Genomic DNA, 20,519 nt, shown 5'->3' with positions numbered 1-20,519 from the left:
GTGGGTTAATGCTATCAATAAGTGCAGCTGTTAGCAGCTGACTGGCAAAGAATTTGTGCTTCATAAAATAAGTGTCACTGCTTGAAGTTGTATCGCTGCATGATGTTGTCTCAGAAGTTTAGTAATCTGCAAAGACAGAGGAAGGTCACCAAGGTACGTTGGTGGGTCTGTAGGTGCCTGGTACTCCTACAGGCCTGTAGGATGCATGGGTGCAGCTACTGTCTTGCGTTGCTTTAGGTTCACCAGCACTAGCCAGGCATAATCACAGATTATGGCTCCATCAGGCAGCGCTTTTCCTGACTGCATAATGTTTTGTTGTTGTTTTTTTTTTTTTTTTGGTTGTCTGAATTGCTGACCTTCTGTTTATTCACAACCTCATAACACTCAGGAACTACGGGATTTCAGCGCCCTCTAAGGAGTTGCTATTCTGTTGTTAAATACCGTGAACTGAGAAAACAGTTGTATTTCTCAGCTTTTAAAATGGCAAATAAACTGGGAATATAGTGCACTAAAGGGGTAGATTGGAAAGGTGACAGTTAATCCAGTGCAGGCTGACAACTGCACAAAGGGTAACTTTTTTTTTTTATTTCCTGAAGAGGCTGATATGAGCTTGTTCATTCAGAGCAGAAGTTTTGTGCCAACGGATTCAGAGGTGGGACATGATTTGAGACAAACAGGTTTTCTTGTCTTTTTATTTATTTTTTTTTAAATGGGAACACTATTCATGAACAGGAATAACTACCTCTGCCATAACAGTGAGCACTGTAATCTTTTGACAGATGGTAATTTTCTGTCTTTGCTTTTTCCTTTAATGCTAGGCTCTTTTATTTGTATTTTTATCTTTTTTTTTTTTTTTTTTATTTTTTGTTTTTGCTATGATTGTAGTTTCAGATAATCTTTTTTCTGATTAAGGTTGTTATGAATGAAAACTCTGAGTAAGTCCTTAAATCCGTTACATGAACAACTGCTGGTTTCCCTTTCCTGCTCACCCCTTCATTAGGTTATGGTCACCCTGTGGAAGTGCAGCTCCTCCTTTTCTTCCTCATGTGCTCACCTGGTTGGTGTCATCAGCCTGATGTCCATGCCATCAACAGAAATTCTAATTACAAGGAACATGCCCTTGCATAGGGGAATTGTATAGGTGCGTCCTTCTAGGGAAGACTCTTATGTTAGTCTTGCATAATTAAATTCAGTCGTATTTTTTATTTATGTTTCTCCATTTGTGCTTGGTCTCACAAAGCACTGAAGGCTAAGAGTGTAAGATTTGTGATTTCCAGTGTGATTCTTTCCATTCCCTCTCAAGTAAATGCTACTTCTGCTGGTTTGCAATAATAATACCTCAGATTTGTTTATTGAGCTGTGTTGCTAGAGCTGCAGTTTCATGAGACAATTCTTTAAAATAGCTGGGTTGGGAGTGTTCTGCTGTGTGTGTAAACTTTTAAAGCTTTGCTTTAATTGCAGGATGGTAGCTTCCATACCATCCATACCTACAAAATAACCAGCATTCATCTGTTAAAGTAAAGGGCAAGTGTTCAATTAACTTAAGAAGTATATTTAAGTTCTTCAATTTCAATTCCATCATTGCATTGTAGTGCTGCTACTTAGCTCTTTCTTTTTAGTTAGGTGTTTGAAAAAGGTTTTGCTCTTTTTAGTGTATTTCATGAGTTTATTCCTTTAGCATATTTAGCATTCATGGATTTTGTTGAGAAAATGCTCTGCGCTATGTCTTTTTCCTTAAAAAAGGCAGATAAAATGGTGTATCATAGACATGTATGTACTCTAATACTGTGAAATAACAATTGGCTTATATTTTATAATGAACAGCTTCCTGGTAGTATTTCTCTGTCATGTTACATGTCAGGGGCAGTTAGCCATTTGTGGAAGCAGGAGCAGTCAGTGCTCTCACAGTATTCCACAGAACCGCCTTTACGGTCCACTTGCAGATAGTTAAAGTAGAACGAAAGACTGACTTTGCAAGTGGACAACTACGTTTGTGCAAGAAACTGGGTGTTATGGACAAGAGGTCCATTTCCTTCCCCAGATTAGAAGAGCTGCTAGCTCCGACTCAGGCATTAGGAAACTGCGAGGCTGCTTTGAGCAGCCAGTGGTTCTAGAGCAGGGCTGGGCTTTTCTCTTGTTGGATCAGATACACAGAGATTGTTTCTACACAGGTGATTTTTTTTTTTTTTTTTTTTTTTTTTTTTTTAAGTGTTTTGTGGTGTTACTTGAAAGAGAAAAGGAGAGTTTCAGGGTGTTTATTTATAGCCTGTTCACACTGTAGTATCTGAATGCCTCGCGTGTATGCGATGCCAAATACACTGGCATAGACCCAGGCATCAGGACAGGTGGTGCCACTGAAGGTGGTGAGTGATAGGGCCTTAAAATGTAGAGTAGCTTGTTTTACATAAGACAGGTCACTTTTTTTTTTTAGGAAGTGAAAGAGAAACAGATTACCTTTAGTTTAGTCAGAAGGTAAAAATAAGACCAGGAAGAAATGTTAAACTTGGTGAAGAGATAAAATTTATGTATGTCTGAAGTGAAGAAAAATGAGAGAGGAAACTTGAGAGATTTCCTCACAGATCTGGTTTGTCTGGGGACTTCAGATTTTTTATTTTTATTTTTTTGGAATGAAATACAACAGGATGTCACTTCATCAGTTGTGTAATATAACAGGTAACAGCCTACGTGAAGAAACCAAACATGTAATAGGCATGACTTGGGAATGCTGAGCTGTGAGAGCAGCAAATTATAATGGAGTTTCCCTTCTACAGTTCAAGGTGGCCAGTGTAAAAAACTGTTCTTCGTGTGGTTGTGCTTTGTTTTGGAGTCCTCTTTGGTTATTTTCGGTGAAAATTCTACTGCTACAGCATATTTTCAATGTTCTGTATCGTGCAGCAGAATAATTTTTCCTGTAACCTGCAAGTCACAGAAATGAAGTGCCTAAGGAATATTTTTGCTCACATCTGTGAAATATTTGGCACGTAATTTTTTCTGAGAAGTAACATCTTGATACATTTAATAGAAATAGAACTAGATCTCGTTAGTACCAGATCATACAAGGCATGAAATACTCTGTGATGCATCAGTTTGATTAAAAGTTAAGTGGAATGGAAGAAATTGTGATAAGGTTCTCGAGGGTTTATAAAACATCTTGTTTAAGCTTGTACTGAAGGTTAGTTTCAAAGCTGTCTGTGACGATAATTATACAATCATAAAATCGTGTATCTCGGAAGGAATCTCTGGAGGACACCCCTTGCTCAAAGCATGGTTGGTCAGAGCAGGTTGGTCGGGGCTTTGTCCAGTCAAGTTTTAAATCTCTTCAGGTCTGCAGGTTTCAGTCTCTCCAGGCCAATGTTTAACTGTCCTCTGTTCTTCAAGTCCAGGGGCCTCTGTTTACACACCCTTCCTGTTGGAGATGCTCTAAATTTGCCTGATTTCTTCTTGCACCCTGTGCTGTCCACCTGTTTCCTGGGGGGAGCTCACAGCCTCCAGGAGGGACACCCTCTGTCCTGGACAGAGGTCACGATGCAGAGTCAGGGGGGGACTTCAGGCAGTATCAAATCAGGCTTTCACTGCTGCTGGTTCCTCTCTAAGGCCTCTCTCACTGCTACAGATTTTTGCACTTTTTTTAATGCTTTTTTTTTTTTTTTTTTAAGTTTGACTCTTTGTTTCAAATGGTTCTTTGTAATTCTCTAGTTACTGTTTAACTTGAAGGTCCTCTTGCTCTTCATTTTGACCAGTTTTGGGCAAATACGATCTCAGACAATCTCCTGTATTTGATTACCATGTGCACAAATTCGTATCTTGAAATTTTTTATTATTTAGGTAATTTTGTTAAAGGTGGGCTTGTGAGCACCCCCAATGTGTCCTCTGCCTCTACTGTTTTCTTCATCTTTCTTTTGGTACCTATGTCTTTATGGTAGCTTTTTTTGTTGTCTTTAGTAGCCTTTGCTAGTTTTGATTCCATCTGAACTTTGCCTTTTCTAACTCATTGTTGTATACAAAGGCAACACATTTGTATGTCTTCTAGGTAGCCAGTCCCTGCTTTCTTTTCCAGGATTGAGCTCAGTCAGGAGTTTTGTGCTTATCCTTGGTGAGCAAGTTTGGCAGATAGCTGGAGGGGACGCCACACTCTGCTACACAGGGACTTTTGCACCTGCATGCTGCTGTGAGCCTGAGTTCCTTTTGTCCATTCATTGCTCTTTATATATACATTAAATACTTACTGTTGGTCCAAACATATTATACTAAAAATAGCTATACAACCTGCTATATTTAATTCCCGAAACGTGCCTGCTAAGAGAATCTCACTGAATTCACTAACTCAAGTTAGTTGTCTATTAGAAGTGGTATGTTGTTCAGATGATGTCCACAAATGCAGTTCAAGTCTATCGTGTGTGCAATTATTCAGCAGTTTTCACTTATGCAGTAGATATTTGGTGAAGTAATACAACTCTAAACATGCAAATTTAAAAACTTCATACTAATTGATCTTTTACTTGAAACCAGTTAGAATGATTACTGAATGTTGATGTTGATTTTTGGAGACCTTTCCCCCAAACGAGGTCAGCAGGCAGTAGTTCAGAGCTTGAATTGTTGCCTGAGACATCGTCTTGAAATTGCTTTCTGGATGTGAATATCTAAATTCATCTGAGTGCAAAATCCGAGTTTGCTTGCTTCTTTTTAAGACTAAAAAGACAGTCGTACTGAGTAGCCTGACAGTGGCGGTGCTTGTCCCAGGTGTTAGCTCAGTCTCCACTCGCTTTGAGTTTCAGCTCAGCTGTCATCCTTCTAGGAACCATCCCAACCTCTGGTAAGAGTGAGGCTGGAACCTTTTATGTCTTCTTGCAAGTGCACTGCTACCTAACAACACAGTTAAAAGCAAACAAAAAAATCATGTTTTGGGGGAGGAATAGATAAATCGAACCATGAGCCACAGGCAGATGGTAAAAACAGTCCCTGATGAGTCCTGTGTCTTAGTCCAAATGCTTGTGTTTTATTCAAACACTGCACTACAGATTCAAAGAGCAGCCTATAGAGGAATAGATGGAATCCAGGGGGTGCTTATTCACCCTCCTCCCTGTCAGGAGAGTGCTCATTACTGGACTATAGAACTACATCTTCTCTGGCCCCTTCAAATACTGTGTTTTTTTTTATTCCTAACTATTCAGCCGCAAAGGCAGCAAACTCTCCTTTAAGGTTTTCACACAATGGAGTCGTTGTGCACCTGCAGTATCGTGTATGTTTAGGTTTGGTTTCAGAACAGCAACAAGTAATATTATATTGCATAATAGTAGTCGGTCCTATGCATGAGCTTTTAAGAAGGGGGGTGTGCAGTCTGAAGTCTCCGTTGTCTTTTCAGCAAACGGAGTATTTCCCTCCTGCAAGCACACAAGGAATAGTAAAATACCCACAGAATCTGAAGCAGAAAAAAAGGCCTGCCTGCGAAGAGAGGACTTGCGGCGTAAAATTATGGTGGGGGCAAGAAGTGTAGAAGCTAAAATTAGAAGGAAAAACAAGAGCTGTGATGCTACTTGATATCTTTGCCAGAAAATAGCCCATATGTTTTGGCTTTGTTACTGCTGTATAAAGATAACGGAGTAAGAAATAAAGAAATGTTCATGCACAAAAAGAGCTCTTGTCATGGCTGGCTTTTTCATGTTTGATTAAATTATTAAGGAATCTTTGTGTATTTCCTGGTTAGATGGAGTACGAACTATAGTTTTTATACAAGTTCATTTTCAGAAGTGTAGCCAATAATAGTTCCCTCCTAGACCTTTTCTATTTGCATGGAGATTTTTTTTCTAAATAAGGTGTTTTCCCAAGCCCTGAGTGGAAAGATTGCTTATCTTCCTTGTATCAAATAGCTGGACTAAGAACAAGTTCTGATCTGGCCTTTGTAAGGACCTGGATGCCTGGAAGTAGCGTTTCTTTGAGATACTTGGAAAGAAAAAACAAAAACAAAAAACCTAACTTACATTGTTAATTTATTTTTGAGTAATGTTTTGCTGTCTGTGTATGCAGTATATGTAAACAAATGCTGTGTTTTGGCATGTTGGGCGTTTTTGTTCTTGTGGTTGATAGCAAAGGTTTTCGGAAGAAGACTAAGAAGATATTTTGTGTGTTATACCAGATATATATCATGCTAGAATGTTTCTCATTTCTTCGTTTGCCAAATTAGGCGACATAATATTTTTTTTTTGTTTGTTTCTCCAGAAATGTCTTCTGCTGTTATAAACTGCAGTTCTCATTCAGTTGCAGCTGAATGAGAACAGCTGCATTAAAGTGTAAATAAACGCCTAGTAATGCTTGGATGCTTTGAAAAGGTTCTGTCTCTGAATCTTTTCTGTTGTGGAGAGAGTTCCAATGACTGTGTAATTCTAATGCTTGAACCTGCTGTTGACTATGGGTTCTCCCAAGTCCATGAATTAAAATGGGGTTCTTATTTTTAGGAGTTGTGAAGAATGGCAGGGTATGTAAGTATCTTTACTGAGCTAGGAGACTTAGGAGCAGTTGGCAGTTGTGTATAACCAAAGACTTTGAAGCTGTAGGTAAACTGACGGTTTCTGTTCAGTAGAAATACTTCTGCGTGCACCTTGTAGAGTGAAGAGGTGTTATAGAGCTTCCAAAAGGTTTTGGTAACACCTTCCCAGAAATACAACCTCAGAAGAAGTTTATATCAATGACATGTGAGTTTGAGTATTATACAGTAAAAAAATTTGTAAATTTATTACATTTGTAGGGTGTGCATTCTTTCTTTATTTGTTTTAATTCCAGATCTGAAAACTTATCTTTTTCCTGTTTGTTTTTTTCTGAATAGAGAATCAGAGAATAAAGATGGGGACTCCTGGATCAGGACGGAAGAGAACTCCAGTGAAAGACAGGTTTTCTGCAGAAGATGAAGCTCTGAGCAGCATTGCCAGAGAGGTTTGTTAACTTAAAATTGTTTCAAATTCAGAAATAGGGATGAAAGCAAATTAATTATTCAATAATTAGAAAAAAAAAAAAGAGAATGAATAGAAATAAGAAATACTTTAAATAAAATAATAATAATAATAATAAAAAAAAAACATTTACTGTAATATTCCCATAATGATTTATTATTTGTATGGTTAACGTAACTTCATAGGATCACATTTAAGCTTAGCAAATATTTTTACAGATATATGCTTTAAATGATTGTTAGTTTATGATAAATGAGAAATCTAGTTGCTATCTTAAATCTAAAAACTAGAAAGCTGAACACTTACCCAGTGCAGTGTGCAATATTCCCAAGATGGTAAATGTAGTTTGTTAGTATTAAAGGTGTAGTAGTTGTTGTTTAATGTATTTGGAAGAGTTGACAAGCTTTCTGTTTCAAATGTAAAGTCACTCTTCTGCCAAAATAAGCCTAATACATACTATACCAGGTCTTTTCTAACAGGATCAGCAGCTTAAAAATAGACAGCTGGAGGTAACCAGCCAAAAAAGCAATTGAGAAGTAGCAGATACCCAGAGGCATAAAATTCTTCTTTGTATAGTAAGATGTCTTGAATTCAGAGTTTTACAGTCTGCTGTTTGGGCTTAAGTTTTTCTGGGAAGAAACACTGTGGATTTAGAAACAAAATGCTTAGTATTGTTTGTATTGAAGTGGATACAGAAGCTTTGAGCTACGTTATCTACAAATGTGCTAACTGTAGTTGACATAAATAAGTGCAAAGAGTGGACTGTAATCAACCTTGTAATGTACACTGTTCTGTATGTGTCTATGAAAGAAAATCATCGTATCGTAGGACAAAATATGTAGGTGACAGGTGTCTGAAAACAGCTACTGTATGTGTTTTCAAACAGAGTTATCATAGACTGTAGGGAAAAAGTCATTTTTGTTTAGTTATGAACTTTCTGAAAGCTGTGTTCATACCAGATCTGATGGAAGTTGACAGTGTGTCACATATGTTCTCTGAGGGGCTTTGAGTCCTGTATGGTCCATCTCCTACATTTTGGGCAAAACAGTTAAAGGAGGAGAAGGAATCTGGCTTTAATTGTTCTTTTCACCTGTTCTCTGCATGGTTCCATTGAAGTAACGTCAGCTTGCAACTTAGTCTAGTCAAAATGGTCTCAGTAGAAAGGTATAAGGAATATTATCTTTCTTAAAATTACTGCAGGGCTTTATGTTCTCTTAGATCACTACTATCCTTAACTGAAATTTGTGCATGAGTTTAATTTAAACAAAAGTGAAAAAATCCCCCCCTTAATGCCAAATTAAATTAATATTAGGCCCACAGAGGGAGGTATTCTGTCACAGGGATGAACTGAGTCAAATGTGCCTATTCTAGGGATTAATATGTGAAGTCTTCCTTCCTCTTCTATTAATAAGTAAATAAATCAATCAAAAAGTTTGTAACAATCAGCATTCATGATTAATCTAAATATACTGAATATAACTAAAATTTTTATGCTTATCATCCTGCCACTTAAGTGGTTAGGCATTTCATTATATCTTTAACTGTTTTATGTCTATTAATAAATCTTAAAACCTATTTGAATTGTTCTAAATGTTCTTTCCGATTAGAATTATTTTTCTCCTTTCTAATATTCTGGCATTTTTCTGTATTTCTAGGGTCATCTTTCATGACTTGTTAGGGAGAAGAGAATTTGACGTATTTTAAAATAAAATGTTTTGCTGCCTTTACATGCATGTTTTTGAGGCTGTGTATAGCACCATCTCTTTTTTTTGTTTGTTTTGCCACATCAAGTTTTCATTTTGAGAGTCTTAGTTCTACTTTCTGTCCAATTTTGAAGCAGTGTGAAAAGTTGGATATCATGAATATTTATTAGCACAATGTTTACTACTGTCAGGTTGTTAATCCCTTGGTCTGGACAAACTAGCTATTAGATCCCATGTCAGACAGCAGCTGTTGTCATTGAATTGGTTGCTATAATTCAAGTATTAGCCAACTTGTTCTTAAAAAATAAAAAACAAAAAATTGTATTTTACTTTAAAGGAACAGAATTCACTTCCCAGGATATAACAGCAGAGGTCAGTTAGTAAATATGAGTCCTGTCTTTAAATAACATCTCATTTGGAGCTGCAGAAATGTTTCCATTTTCCATGCTGATGACATGGGGCATTCCAATTCTCCATGCACGAATATATAAAGTAGATGTTCTCTACTGTTCTGAGCCCATTATCTCAGCAGCATGTTTTGTTTATCTTCTTATTGTCAAATGGTGTCCTGTTCTTCAACTTCCTCTTCTGAAATTACCTTTTTAGCAGATGTTACTCAGAACAGTTGAATTTAGTCCTCTAATCTACAAATCAGATGCCTTGTGAGGAAAACGTTCCTCAAAGTTGTTCAGGGCAGCAAGAAACAGTAAACAGAGCATGCTGAAACAAAAGGCTAGCACTCAAGGATGACCTGCCTGGAAAAACTCATAGAAGTGCTTTGGAATTCAGAGCAGTCACAAAATTCCACTAGGATTTGTCAGAGTTTGTAATACTAGCAAAGGCTTCCAGTGCAGTCTATGAAGTTTTGGGGTGGTTTTTCTCCTTTCTTTCTCCAAAACTTCAGACTTTAAGAAGACACTAATATCAATCTTTCTCACCACTCTGAACTGACAAGATTTCTTCATTTTATGGCATGTGTCAAAAAAGTGATTTCTGCCTGACTGTGCCAACAAGCGTTTGTGTGCCAGGAAATTTGGGGTAACAAATTCTTTGAAACTGATCCAATAAACTCACTTCTGTAGAGTCCTTTCTTTCTGCACTGATTGAACCTGATACGTTGTCTTTTATGAAAATATTTAATGGCAGATGAGATCACTACTGATGGATTTGAGGGATGTGGTCAGATTTTTTCATTTTCTCTCTTTGTATCAGAAAACTCTTCCTCTTATGGTAGTGCCTCCTCCACATCACTTCTTGTAGCACTAGCCTTTAAGCAACATTATGTATGGAGTTTTTGTATCTTTTGCTTGCTGAGCGAATTTGCATTGAGACAAGCTCTTCCTCCATGCTGTTGAACCAATCATGGCATGAATATGCTAAAACATCAACATTGAAATGATGGTGTATCCCTGACTTATCCTAAGAACTTCTGAGTTATCAGACCACTTTCTCTGGGATCTACCTCCTGGTGCATCTGATTCTTCCTGGCATCAAATTCCCTGTGCTCATTGAAATTGAGGAAAGAGATGAAAACAAAGGGAATAAAGGGTGTATACACCTATCCAGAGATGGGGATCTATGCATCCTTTTCTAGAACCAACACACTCTGTCTTAGGAGAGACAAGTTGCCACTCTCTGTATTATTCTGTGTTTTAGGAGAGATTAGTTGCAGTTGGTAAGCTTGGAAGTCTTGGTACAACGGGGAGGATTACCTGTTTATTGTATTTGTTTCAAAAGCTGTTGGAACAGGTGGTAGATATATTGTCCAGATGTTCCCTGCAAGAAAAAATCTTAACATAGTTTGTTTGCATTGAAAGTTGAGTATTGATAAATGTCTTTGGATTATAGCAAAGTTAATTTGAAGTCAGCTAATCTTTTATAAAAGAATGCACATCTGGAAAATATGAAGCGTTCCTTTAATGCTACTTTCGGCTTTGTTTTCTAGTTGTCATAACGGATTCTGGAGGTGTAGGTTTTCTCAGATTGACAAAGAATGTAAGAATAAATGCATGTGTAGAAGACAGCTTTTTCTCTCAAAGCTCTGCCTCTCCAAATAACAGATACTGCTTGTCTAATGTGACTTCAGGCATCTGTCCAGATTAGGTTCTTCCATGTGAATCCCTTTTTTTGTTTATTAACTAATTTTTTAAAAAGTTCAGGTTCTCAAGGCTATCTTATAGGATGTACATTAGATACTGCTGAATTTAGTCTTCTCTCTTCTGTTTTTATGTAGATTCTGTGCTTATAAAGCTGTCTTGTGGACAGTGTCTGTCCACCTGCATCACTTTCATTTGTTCTTATAATTTGTTGCGTTCCTTTTAAATATTCAGTAGTAACTTCTTGTCAACAGGCTTCTAATACCATTGAAACCTTTTTTCCAAGACTAGCCTTACATGCAAGAGCAGATGTTTTGGTCACATTTTTGGTTTTGAGATTATATCATGAATTGAGCAAGTTAACTTATTCTTCATCATATTAAGTCTATTCAAAGGTCAGTCAGTACCAGTTTCTCTCTGCATGTAACTTCAACTTTTTTTTTTTTTTTAAAGAAAACACCCCAATCAGAGATTGTTTTTGTAGAAACTAGATGAATTTTGAATGTGTTATTTTAATAAGAGACCATTCAAATAGTTTTAAGTTGGCTATTTCAGCTTAAGTGTTAAGAATAGCGACAAACAAAGTGTTGACTTAACAGTAGTTCTGTTGAAGATACTTTATTGATGAGGTATTCTAGAGATTTTTTTAATCTTTGTATAGTCAATGGAAGAGTAAGTCATATCAGAAAAAAAATCCCAAACCTTTAATCATGTGAATATTAAGATTTTGTTGTTTATAGTCTTTCCCTGTCTGGGCGCCTACCTGGGCAACTTGCTGTAAGGAACCTGCTTTGGCAGGGAGGTTGGACCCGATGATGTCTCAAGGTCCCTTCCAACCCCTACAATTCCGTGATTCTATGATTTGCTTTGTGGGCAACTGGAGACAGCATGCACATGAGAAATAGGTGTAAAATAAAAGGTGTGTCTGAGGAGGAATAAGAAATCCATTTGGCACGTGAATGATTATGCTGTCTTGAGTCCTGGAGACAGTAAGGAGATGAGGGTAAAAGAGCATGGGAACGGAGAAGACATGAGAAACAGGAGAGAGAAAGCATGCTCACTTTGTAAGAAATGATGGAATAAGCTTTTATGAGGCTGGTGAGGTAACAGTGTGTAGTAGTATGTTAAGAAATGTGGTGAACGTTTCTAAAATGCTCATCCTAATTTTCAGCTGACATGGTCTTGGGCATTCTCTCAAACACCCTGATGGCAGAAACTGAATATGGTAAATAAGCACAGGTAGCTGGTTCCCTCACAACTGCCATCTTGTGGAAGAAAAAAAAAAAAATCACTTCCTTGACTGAGCCTCAAGAACATTGGAAAGTACAGGATTAACACTGCATATACCCTGATAAAAATAGAAAATGAGTAGCCCATAACAAAGCAATTTTAATTGTTTTGATTAAAGCATTCATATTTTTCCACAGGTGAATAATATATTTTAGCATAGCCTATATTTTATCAGTATGAAGCTTTTATCCTGAATCTGATTAAATTCCCTTCTGTATGGTATGGAAACTAAAATCAAAACACTATTGTTTTCTAGTGATTGTCTTCTTGCAAGCCAGGGGAAGGAGGAAGAATGCCTGTCTACACTGTGGAGGCAGATGTTATGCTTGCTTAACATAGCAGGGAGGAAAGCTTCTGCCATACCGATTCAGTGTAATAGTAAGCTTTTTCAGTTTGTGAAGAACTTGGTCATTGCTGTGAAGACACAAATAAAAAACACTTCAGAAAGGAAAGACTCTAGAGTATCGGTACAAAGGCATTCAAAATCAAATCTGTTTTTTTTTTTTTTCTCTATTTCTTCCCTTTCTTGCCAAAAATATTTTGTCTGTAACTGAAGAATTAGCTGTTATCCCTGGAAGATAAAATAGCTTGAAAGTTTTTCAAAAGATTTTGGCAGAGAATATATTACAAAAAAATCAGAAAAGAAGAAAAAATGGTGTAAGCGGAGACAATTTTCTAAATAGCTGTAAGTAGTAGTTAGCAATTATTTTTAATGAAAACAAGGAAACTGACTATGTCACCTGTAATGGAAAGAGAACATTCTCTTTCCAGCATATTTTACTATAATATATGCAATAAAATAAACTACTTTGTTCAAAAGCACCTTTGTGATTAGGATAGAAGGTAGAAGATAAGAAATATTGTTTGTGTGTTTATGTATAAAGCAAAATATTATGGATTTAATTATTAAGTAATACTTTTTAACCCTTTTCTCCTATTCAAATAAAGTCTTGAGGGCCTCTTCTGTCTACCCAATCTCTTTCTTTTACAGAGATCTTATCTGTACTCTGGTACTTCCTTTCTTGGTTGTTTTTCTGAATAAATTTCATGCAAGATCATTGTCTACTTTTTTTGTCCTATTTGCCTTTTATAATTTATATTCAAGGGACTTTTTTTCTTTCTATCCACACATGTACGTATGCTGGTGTGGATCAAACAGGTGTGGTTGTCTCATCTCTCATTTGCAGTTGAAGTGACTAAGAAAGCTCAGCTATCACATTTCTTTGTAGCAGCTGTGGAAATCCCCTTAAGAAGTTTTTAAAATAGTGTCAAATTTGCTAGGTTATGGACAGTCCGGAGTTTAACTTTTTACTTCAGGAAAATAGGAATTTGGTATATATTATAACTTCTTAAGAAGTTATCCTCAATTAACTGATATTGTAATATATTTTTCATAAGTAAAAAATGTATTGCTGTCTGGTCTATAGCCTGTATATAAAATAAAAGATGAAACAGAGACGAGGACTGTAACAACAACAACAAAAAAGTCTTGATTCCCTTTCTGTGCCACTTTTATAGTCCTGACAGCTTCACCTTTTCTACTCAACCATCTTTTCAAATCTGGTGTGGCACAGTTATTTCCCCTAACAACTACTTAATGGATTTATTTCAATGTAGCTAAATAATTTAAATAAATAACTCAACAGACTAGATAGCAGCACCTAGGAAGAAAGCGATGTCCTTTTGAATAATGATTATTTCTTTATTAATGTTAATTTTAAATTTCAGTTACATAGTTATCAAGATTTGCATTAATGCTCTTAATAACATGAAGTTTGCTCTCTAACAAATCTGCTGAAAACACAGAATTATTTGGTGGCCTTTTGAATTCAATGTAATTTGTCTCTTGCCTTGCATTTTGGTCTTCTTGAAATGGTGTACTTGTTGGACGAATCTAGCTGCTCAGATTAATTGTTAATGTAGTACTGAACTGGCTTTTGCTAAAAAAAATTCTCTAAAAAGATAAGGCTTTTTCATCCATTTCAGGCATGTATTTTACAATGAATATGCTTGTAGAATTTTTCTGAATTATATGAAGGGTTTAGTAAAATGGAAAAGAAATACTTTACCCTCTGCTGTAGAACATGGCTGTGGAACTTAGGCTGTAGGACTAGGAGAGAGCCGTGAAATGGCTCTTGTTTTTTAGCACGAGTCAGTAAATGAACAAACTTGCTATCTTTAACCATAAAGCCCTGCCGTGATCTAAAGGCTGTCTGCATATGTCTGCCAATCTATAGACAGAACTAAAACCAGATGTATCAGCTGTTTGAGTTCTTTCTCTTTGTGCTGCATGCGTGTCTGTGTGAAAGTTTACGTACCGCATAAGCTATGATTACAGACGATCACAAAGTAGGGTTGCAGGGGAGAAAAGACTTCCTGTTGCAGGGGATTCCCTTGCTTTCTTGTGTGGATCAGACAGGAAGAGAAGCGGCTTTATTCTGCTGTGAAAAATGATAAAATAGTGGCAGTCAATAGTGCTAGCACTGACTTAGAATCACTTCATCTGAGTATGGAAAATATAGAAAAACATTCTTGACGAGTCATTTGAAGTTAAGACAAACTATTTTAAGTGTCAAAGTTCTAATGCGTTTGCCTTCCTTCTTGTTATTTAATAAATATTTTTTGTCCCTATAGTATAGCTTAAACTCTAAGTTAAATACCTCTTCCTTTTTCCTGAAGCACGATAGTTATTTACAGTTTTCACAATTATTATAGGTTTTTAATGTTTTACATAAACCTATGCTGTACCTATGGCAAAAGGAGAAAAAACTGCTTGTAATACAAAATCTTGTTGCATAAAATTGCTTTGGATTATAGGAATTTCAATGTTGATGTTTGTCATAAGCTTGTAATTAACACTAAATAGACAACTGAAATTTTTGGTGGCAAACCTGTTGTCAGTGATTTAATGTTTCAAAAAAAGTGAAAATTTTCATCAATGCATTATTTGATCACTAAAATTCAAAATTGAGAAACTTGAGCTTGTGTTTTCCTCAACTTCTAGCTTTATGTCAAAATCTTTTTTGCATCTTGTAATTAAGAAATTACATTTGAAGTAGTATTTAGGGTCTGAAACCAATGTGTTTTGTTTTTTTGGTTGAGGCTGGGTAGAGAGGGGGGAAATCCATTGTTGTATCTGCCAATAACCAGGTTTCACAAGCAGTTCATCAGATCTAAGAGCTCTTTTTCACTGAACATTGGGAGCATTCACTGCTGTTTATCTTGCCCTTCTATTTGTGGAGTCTGGTGTTCATAAGATCCTTCTGCAAGCCAATTCAGTCCACTAGCACAGCTGAAAACTAATGTTGTGGGTATGCATTTGTTTTCTGCTGTGGTAATTAAATTGGCTTACTGCGGATTTTAAGTTGTGGAGCTGTCTGCGGAAGGTGTTGGGGAATGTAAGCCCCTAAAAGGAAAGTTAGGGAAGTTCCATTTCAGTGAATGGTTAAGTCAGTTCTGCAGAAATTGTAAACGTGCATTTGTCTGTCTTAAGTTGCCCAATAAATGATTTGGTTTTATGATTGCTATTATAAGTAATTCCACCTCCAATTGCTGCTTGCCTTTTGAAATTATTCCCATGAGAGTAGAGCTTTTAAATACGACAAGAACAGTAATGGTTGTTTAAAATCTGTTTTGATTCTTCCTTTTTTTGTTTGAATGTCTTTCTGTGGCTCCAGATACTACATATACTTACGTGCTTGCTTAAATAGGATGCACAGGCAAAGATCTCTTCAAGTCTGCAAGGCCTACATAATTCTCTAGATTTAGTGGTGATAATATTTCTGAACTTAGTTCTTCTACCGTTGTGTAACTCTTGACTACATCTTTATGGATGTGAGACTTTACATTTTTAAACATTTAGTTATGTATGCTTTCTGAAATATCATTCTGAGAACTCTATTTTGTCGACTACAAATGTATTATGATTTTACAATGTTAACGTATTTTTGTGAAGATGTTGTTAAACTGAATGCTCAAACTTACACACACAATGTGTTACAAACTTTGAATTATTCCAATTTACCTGTAGGCAGAAGCCAGACTTGCAGCAAAACGGGCAGCTCGAGCAGAAGCAAGAGATATACGTATGAGAGAGCTGGAGCGACAGCAAAAAGAGGTAGTGTAAATTCTCAGGAATTACTACAAACCTGTTCTAAAATTCTTTAATTTAATTTTTTTTTTTTTTTTTTACTTGCTTGAGTTTTGTCTTTCAGGACAATTCAGCTTTGTACTGGGATTTTCAACATCTGGCAGCTCTTAGCTCAATATCTATAGTTTTTCCTAAGTTTAATATCTAATGTTAAGTTTATTATTGTCTGGATTTGAATTGCTACATTTGTGTCTGAGTCAACCGGTGACATTTTTGTGCTTTTATAAGGACCTTTACTTAATGTGCTTTGGCAGTTTTTATCTGTTGCTGTGCAAAAGATCCATTGTAAGTGTGGGTAACAGGTAGCGCATAATGAATACACCTGACTGTACTTGAAATGTACACTGAATAACGTATAGGGTAAAGAACCATGAAAAAGAGTTAAAGAATTATTTTTGCTTGCTGCTTGTTATTTATGGTACATTTAGCAATTGGATAATTTGAACGTGTGACTTTAGATATGCAGTTTTCCTTCTATTTTTTTCCCTCTGATTATACACAGAACATTCATAATAAACGGCTTTTGTTAGGACCTTCATTTAAAACAACTTAGTAGAATTGGGATATTTACACACAGTTGTTTTGCTCCACACATTTTATTTTTTTCCCTTTTTTTTTGTTTTGTTTTGTTTTTTGTTTTTCAATAAAAAGGCATTTTTTGAGGGGGAACAAAACTGAAAAAGCAGATTTTCAGCAGTGTTTGCAGTTGATTCAGATTCTATGTGGCGTGCAGAAGATTCAGAATTTATTAGTTATTCTAATTATTCAAATTGTGTAAATGATGCTTGTTGTTTTTTTTTTTTTCCTGTGGTAATAAATACAACTTATAAAATGTTTTGCTTTGGTTATTCTATACCTTGTTTTCTAATGTCTATAGATATCTGATACTATAGTGAATATTACATGGAAATTAATGTATATTTTTCTGAATTTTTGATTTAGGAATCTCATGTGGTGACTAAACTATTTTGTAAATGGCTTTTTTTTTTTTTTTTTTTTTTTTATATTCTGTAGTTTTCTCAGCATTCATATGATAGAAAATGGGCTCATATCCAGAAATGGATGGTAGGCTAAAACCACCTCTTGTGCATGTTTTTGCCACTCAAGGAACTAACAGGATTTGGAGGACGTAATTCACTAATGGTTTGCAGTGTGTCATTTCAAACTGTTTTTTACTACTGAAAAAAAATGCACAAATTAAGTATTGGTGTGGATTTGCAGGGTGCTTTATGGAAGCAAAAGGCAAACTGAAATGAGATGTTTTACTTGAAATGAAATGCTTCTTGTTTCCACCGTGTGCTGGCTTCAGTTTATTAATTACTTTATTTAAAATGAAATTACTTCGGTTTCAATCTATGTAAACAGATAATTTTGGGGCTTTGTGGCTTTTTTTTCTTTACTTTTTTTCTTTTTCTTGGCAGACTTGCATTTATTTGTTTCTCTTTGAGTAACGTTGCAAGTGCTAGTTTTTTTCACTGATAAGTCACTTCTATGACTTACAAAATCTGTTTTTCAACAATTTGTTTAAAACGAAAAAAAGCCCCTTTAATCACTTTCATCCTTTTGCTCATTGTCCTTTGTTTCCTCTCAGTCGGAAAGTATATAAATAGTTGAGTTACAGTCTTACAAAACAGTTTATACTAATTTAATCTGATACCTCTTTAGAGAGTTCTTTTCAAAGACTTCATGTGCCTTGTAAAAAAGAGTTTTGCTGGGAGCTTGTGTGTTTATTTAGTTGTTTTCTAATGTGGTGCTCACTGTGAATGATTTAAATCAAGAAGATTTAAGACATCCCACAAGTAAAGTTCAAATAGTTAAAGCTGCCATGACAGTTAATTGGCACTTCTGTTGAAAAATCCTGGAACTGCCATTACAATCTTAATTGCAAAAGTTGTGCTTACCTGATATTGCCTCTTTGCATAGCTGACATTTGTATATATTAGTTTTCATGTCACTTAACAGAAACCTTTGTGGTTCTTTATATCTCTTGGTGGAATGCACATTTGAATGCTTTCCCCACCCCTGAAAAGCAAAATCTCCTCCGTGAGCAATCTCAATTCAAAATTAATGCCACCTTCTTCCTGCACTTGGAGGAGGTACTTCTGCTACTGGAAGATTCCAAGCAAATGTGCATTCTTTTCCTAGATCAGGAGACCTAGCCTCTCTTAAATGAAGTGCATATTTCGAACTTAAATTCTTAGAAATCTAGCTTAGAAATGCTGTTGTTTGCAATATATACTGTGCTACTTTATCCTCTGGCTCCAATATGCTGAACACTTAACACTGGCTTTCTATTTTCTGATTGTCTATCAGAAAAGGAAGACTTTTCACTAACTTAGGTAACTGTGTACAGAAAATTGTAGCAAAATCTCAAGTTTTACATTACCAAAATATAGTTATATATAACTGGGGGAAAGACAAGTGTTACACAGGCAACTAAGAATAATCTTATCTAAGAAGCAAGCTGTCTGCTTGCAAGCTGTAAAAATTAGTAATGTATACTTGTTCATTCACAGTGATCTGACTGATGCATTCAAAAGTTAATAGTAAAAATGTTCACTTTAAACCTCAAAGTATGCACTTTATAGAGGACTAAAACATCATTATGAAATGCCCCTCTTCTTTATGCACCCCTTGTGCAAGGATGGAGTAATAAAATGATGCAAAATTCTTTTATTGCCAAGAATTAGCTAGGCTTTTTGAGTAGTTCCACAATAACATTAAACATGATAATATATTCAGTAATAAGATAGGAAGTAATCATGTGACCATAAGTAGTGTGAAAGCCAGTTACAGGCTTAGATGACCATTGCTGGCTTGGGGGCTGATTTTTTTTTTGTCTCTGAAGATAAACGACTTTCAATCTTCAGAATAGGTTGACATACTGAAAATGATAGAAAATGAGTTGTTTGAGGAAAGATCGTAGTTACGGAGCCCTGTTCTGGTTTTCAAATGTGATGCTTTAAAATTATTTTTAAAATGTGTATGTATTGAAACTAAAAATTTGAGAAGCTTATGGAAGTTGAAGCATTTTAATGCTTACTTTAAAATTCATTCTATTTTTGTTCAACTTCTCATGTATTCCCTTGTTTGAGACAAAATTAACATTTCCTGATCTTCAACCAGAATAAGAGAGATTAAGGTGCCTTAAGTACATGGTGCTGCTGTCCTCCCCTCTCACCCCCCCAATTTTAAAAGTTGGTTCATCATTTTCCCCTGTTGTATATAGACTACATACAGAACTTAAAATTGATCAGTTTGCTTAAGAAGCTTTGTTCTGATAATAAAGGAGAATATCACAGAATGGTAGGTGTTGGAAGGGACCTGAAGAGATCATCGGGTCCACCCCCCAGATATCAGGAATGTCTGAAGTATGTATCAGGAAATTGACAAGGATCATCTCTATTAGGGCTAAAATACCTTTGTAAAATGTTAACAAATGTAATGTAAGACTTTTAATATATAGGGTTTTTTATTATTATTTTGACTTTAACTTCCTTAAAAGTCCTGTACTATTTTTCTTTGTTAATAAAGTACTCAGAAGAAAGTTTGTCTACTGAATATTAATTGATTTTATTAACCTCCCTTATTTTCACCTCCTAACATATGTACTGTGTTGGTACACTTACCAAAACTAGGTGAAATCACAGTTCTTCTGACTTCTCTGACTTGAGTGAGTTCACTTGACACAGTGTGTTATTCAAAATAATACATGGCATTAAAAGTGCTAACAGCATGTTGCTCACCTTTGCTTACTACTACTTTGGTGATTTCTTTTTTTTTCTTTTTCCATGAAATAACTCTGCATTTCTTCTTTCTCAGGAAGATTCAGAGAGGGCCAGGTATTCTCACCGGTCCAGTCGACATTCATATTTGGTTTGTGTCCAAACTGTGTATTTTTCCCTTTCCATTGTGCCCTTTAAAAACTGTTTTATTTGGGTTTTGTGTTAATTTTACCAGGGAGCAGATGATGCTTTGTCTTCTAAGTATTGATAGTTTTAGGGGTCAGTATTTTAAGTTATGTGTAATGTTAAACTTCATTTGGCATTTTATTTCCATCAATTTCAACAAGGCAGTTTACATATTTGTATGCATTTAAATCCATGCATTTAAAAAGAATCTTAATTTCAATTCATTCTATTCAGTCATTTCAATTCTTTAACTATGTTAATACAATAAATAACTTGGACGTTTTTCTATTTATGATTATATTTTCATGGCTGAAAATAATTGAGTAGGCTTTGGAAACTGCTTAGAAATACACATGGCTCAACAATGAGTTATTTGGAATAACTTATATTTAATGACAGTTTTTGTCATCTTTTAGTGTTAGTCT

At 35.6% G+C, this 20,519-nt stretch overlaps 1 protein-coding gene across 9 annotated transcripts in view; it reads left to right on the top strand.

The window, feature by feature from the left end:
* The window catches only part of LRRFIP2 (LRR binding FLII interacting protein 2), a 54,330-nt gene that overhangs the window by 2,620 nt on the left and 31,191 nt on the right, over positions 1–20,519 (top strand). For all 9 annotated transcript variants that reach the window (XM_032181518.1, XM_032181517.1, XM_032181519.1 and 6 more), the window contains exons 2-3: positions 6,821–6,927; positions 16,064–16,150. In XM_032181518.1, coding sequence (XP_032037409.1) covers positions 6,838–6,927; positions 16,064–16,150 — 177 coding nt within the window. In that variant the 5' untranslated portion in view covers positions 6,821–6,837. The remainder of the gene's footprint in view (positions 1–6,820; positions 6,928–16,063; positions 16,151–20,519) is intronic.

This window comes from Aythya fuligula, chromosome 2 (genome assembly GCF_009819795.1).
Source record: "Aythya fuligula isolate bAytFul2 chromosome 2, bAytFul2.pri, whole genome shotgun sequence".
Classification (NCBI taxonomy): Eukaryota; Metazoa; Chordata; class Aves; order Anseriformes; family Anatidae; genus Aythya; species Aythya fuligula.
The sequence above is the reverse complement of the archived record's forward strand: the minus strand, read 5'-3'. Positions and strand labels throughout refer to the sequence as shown.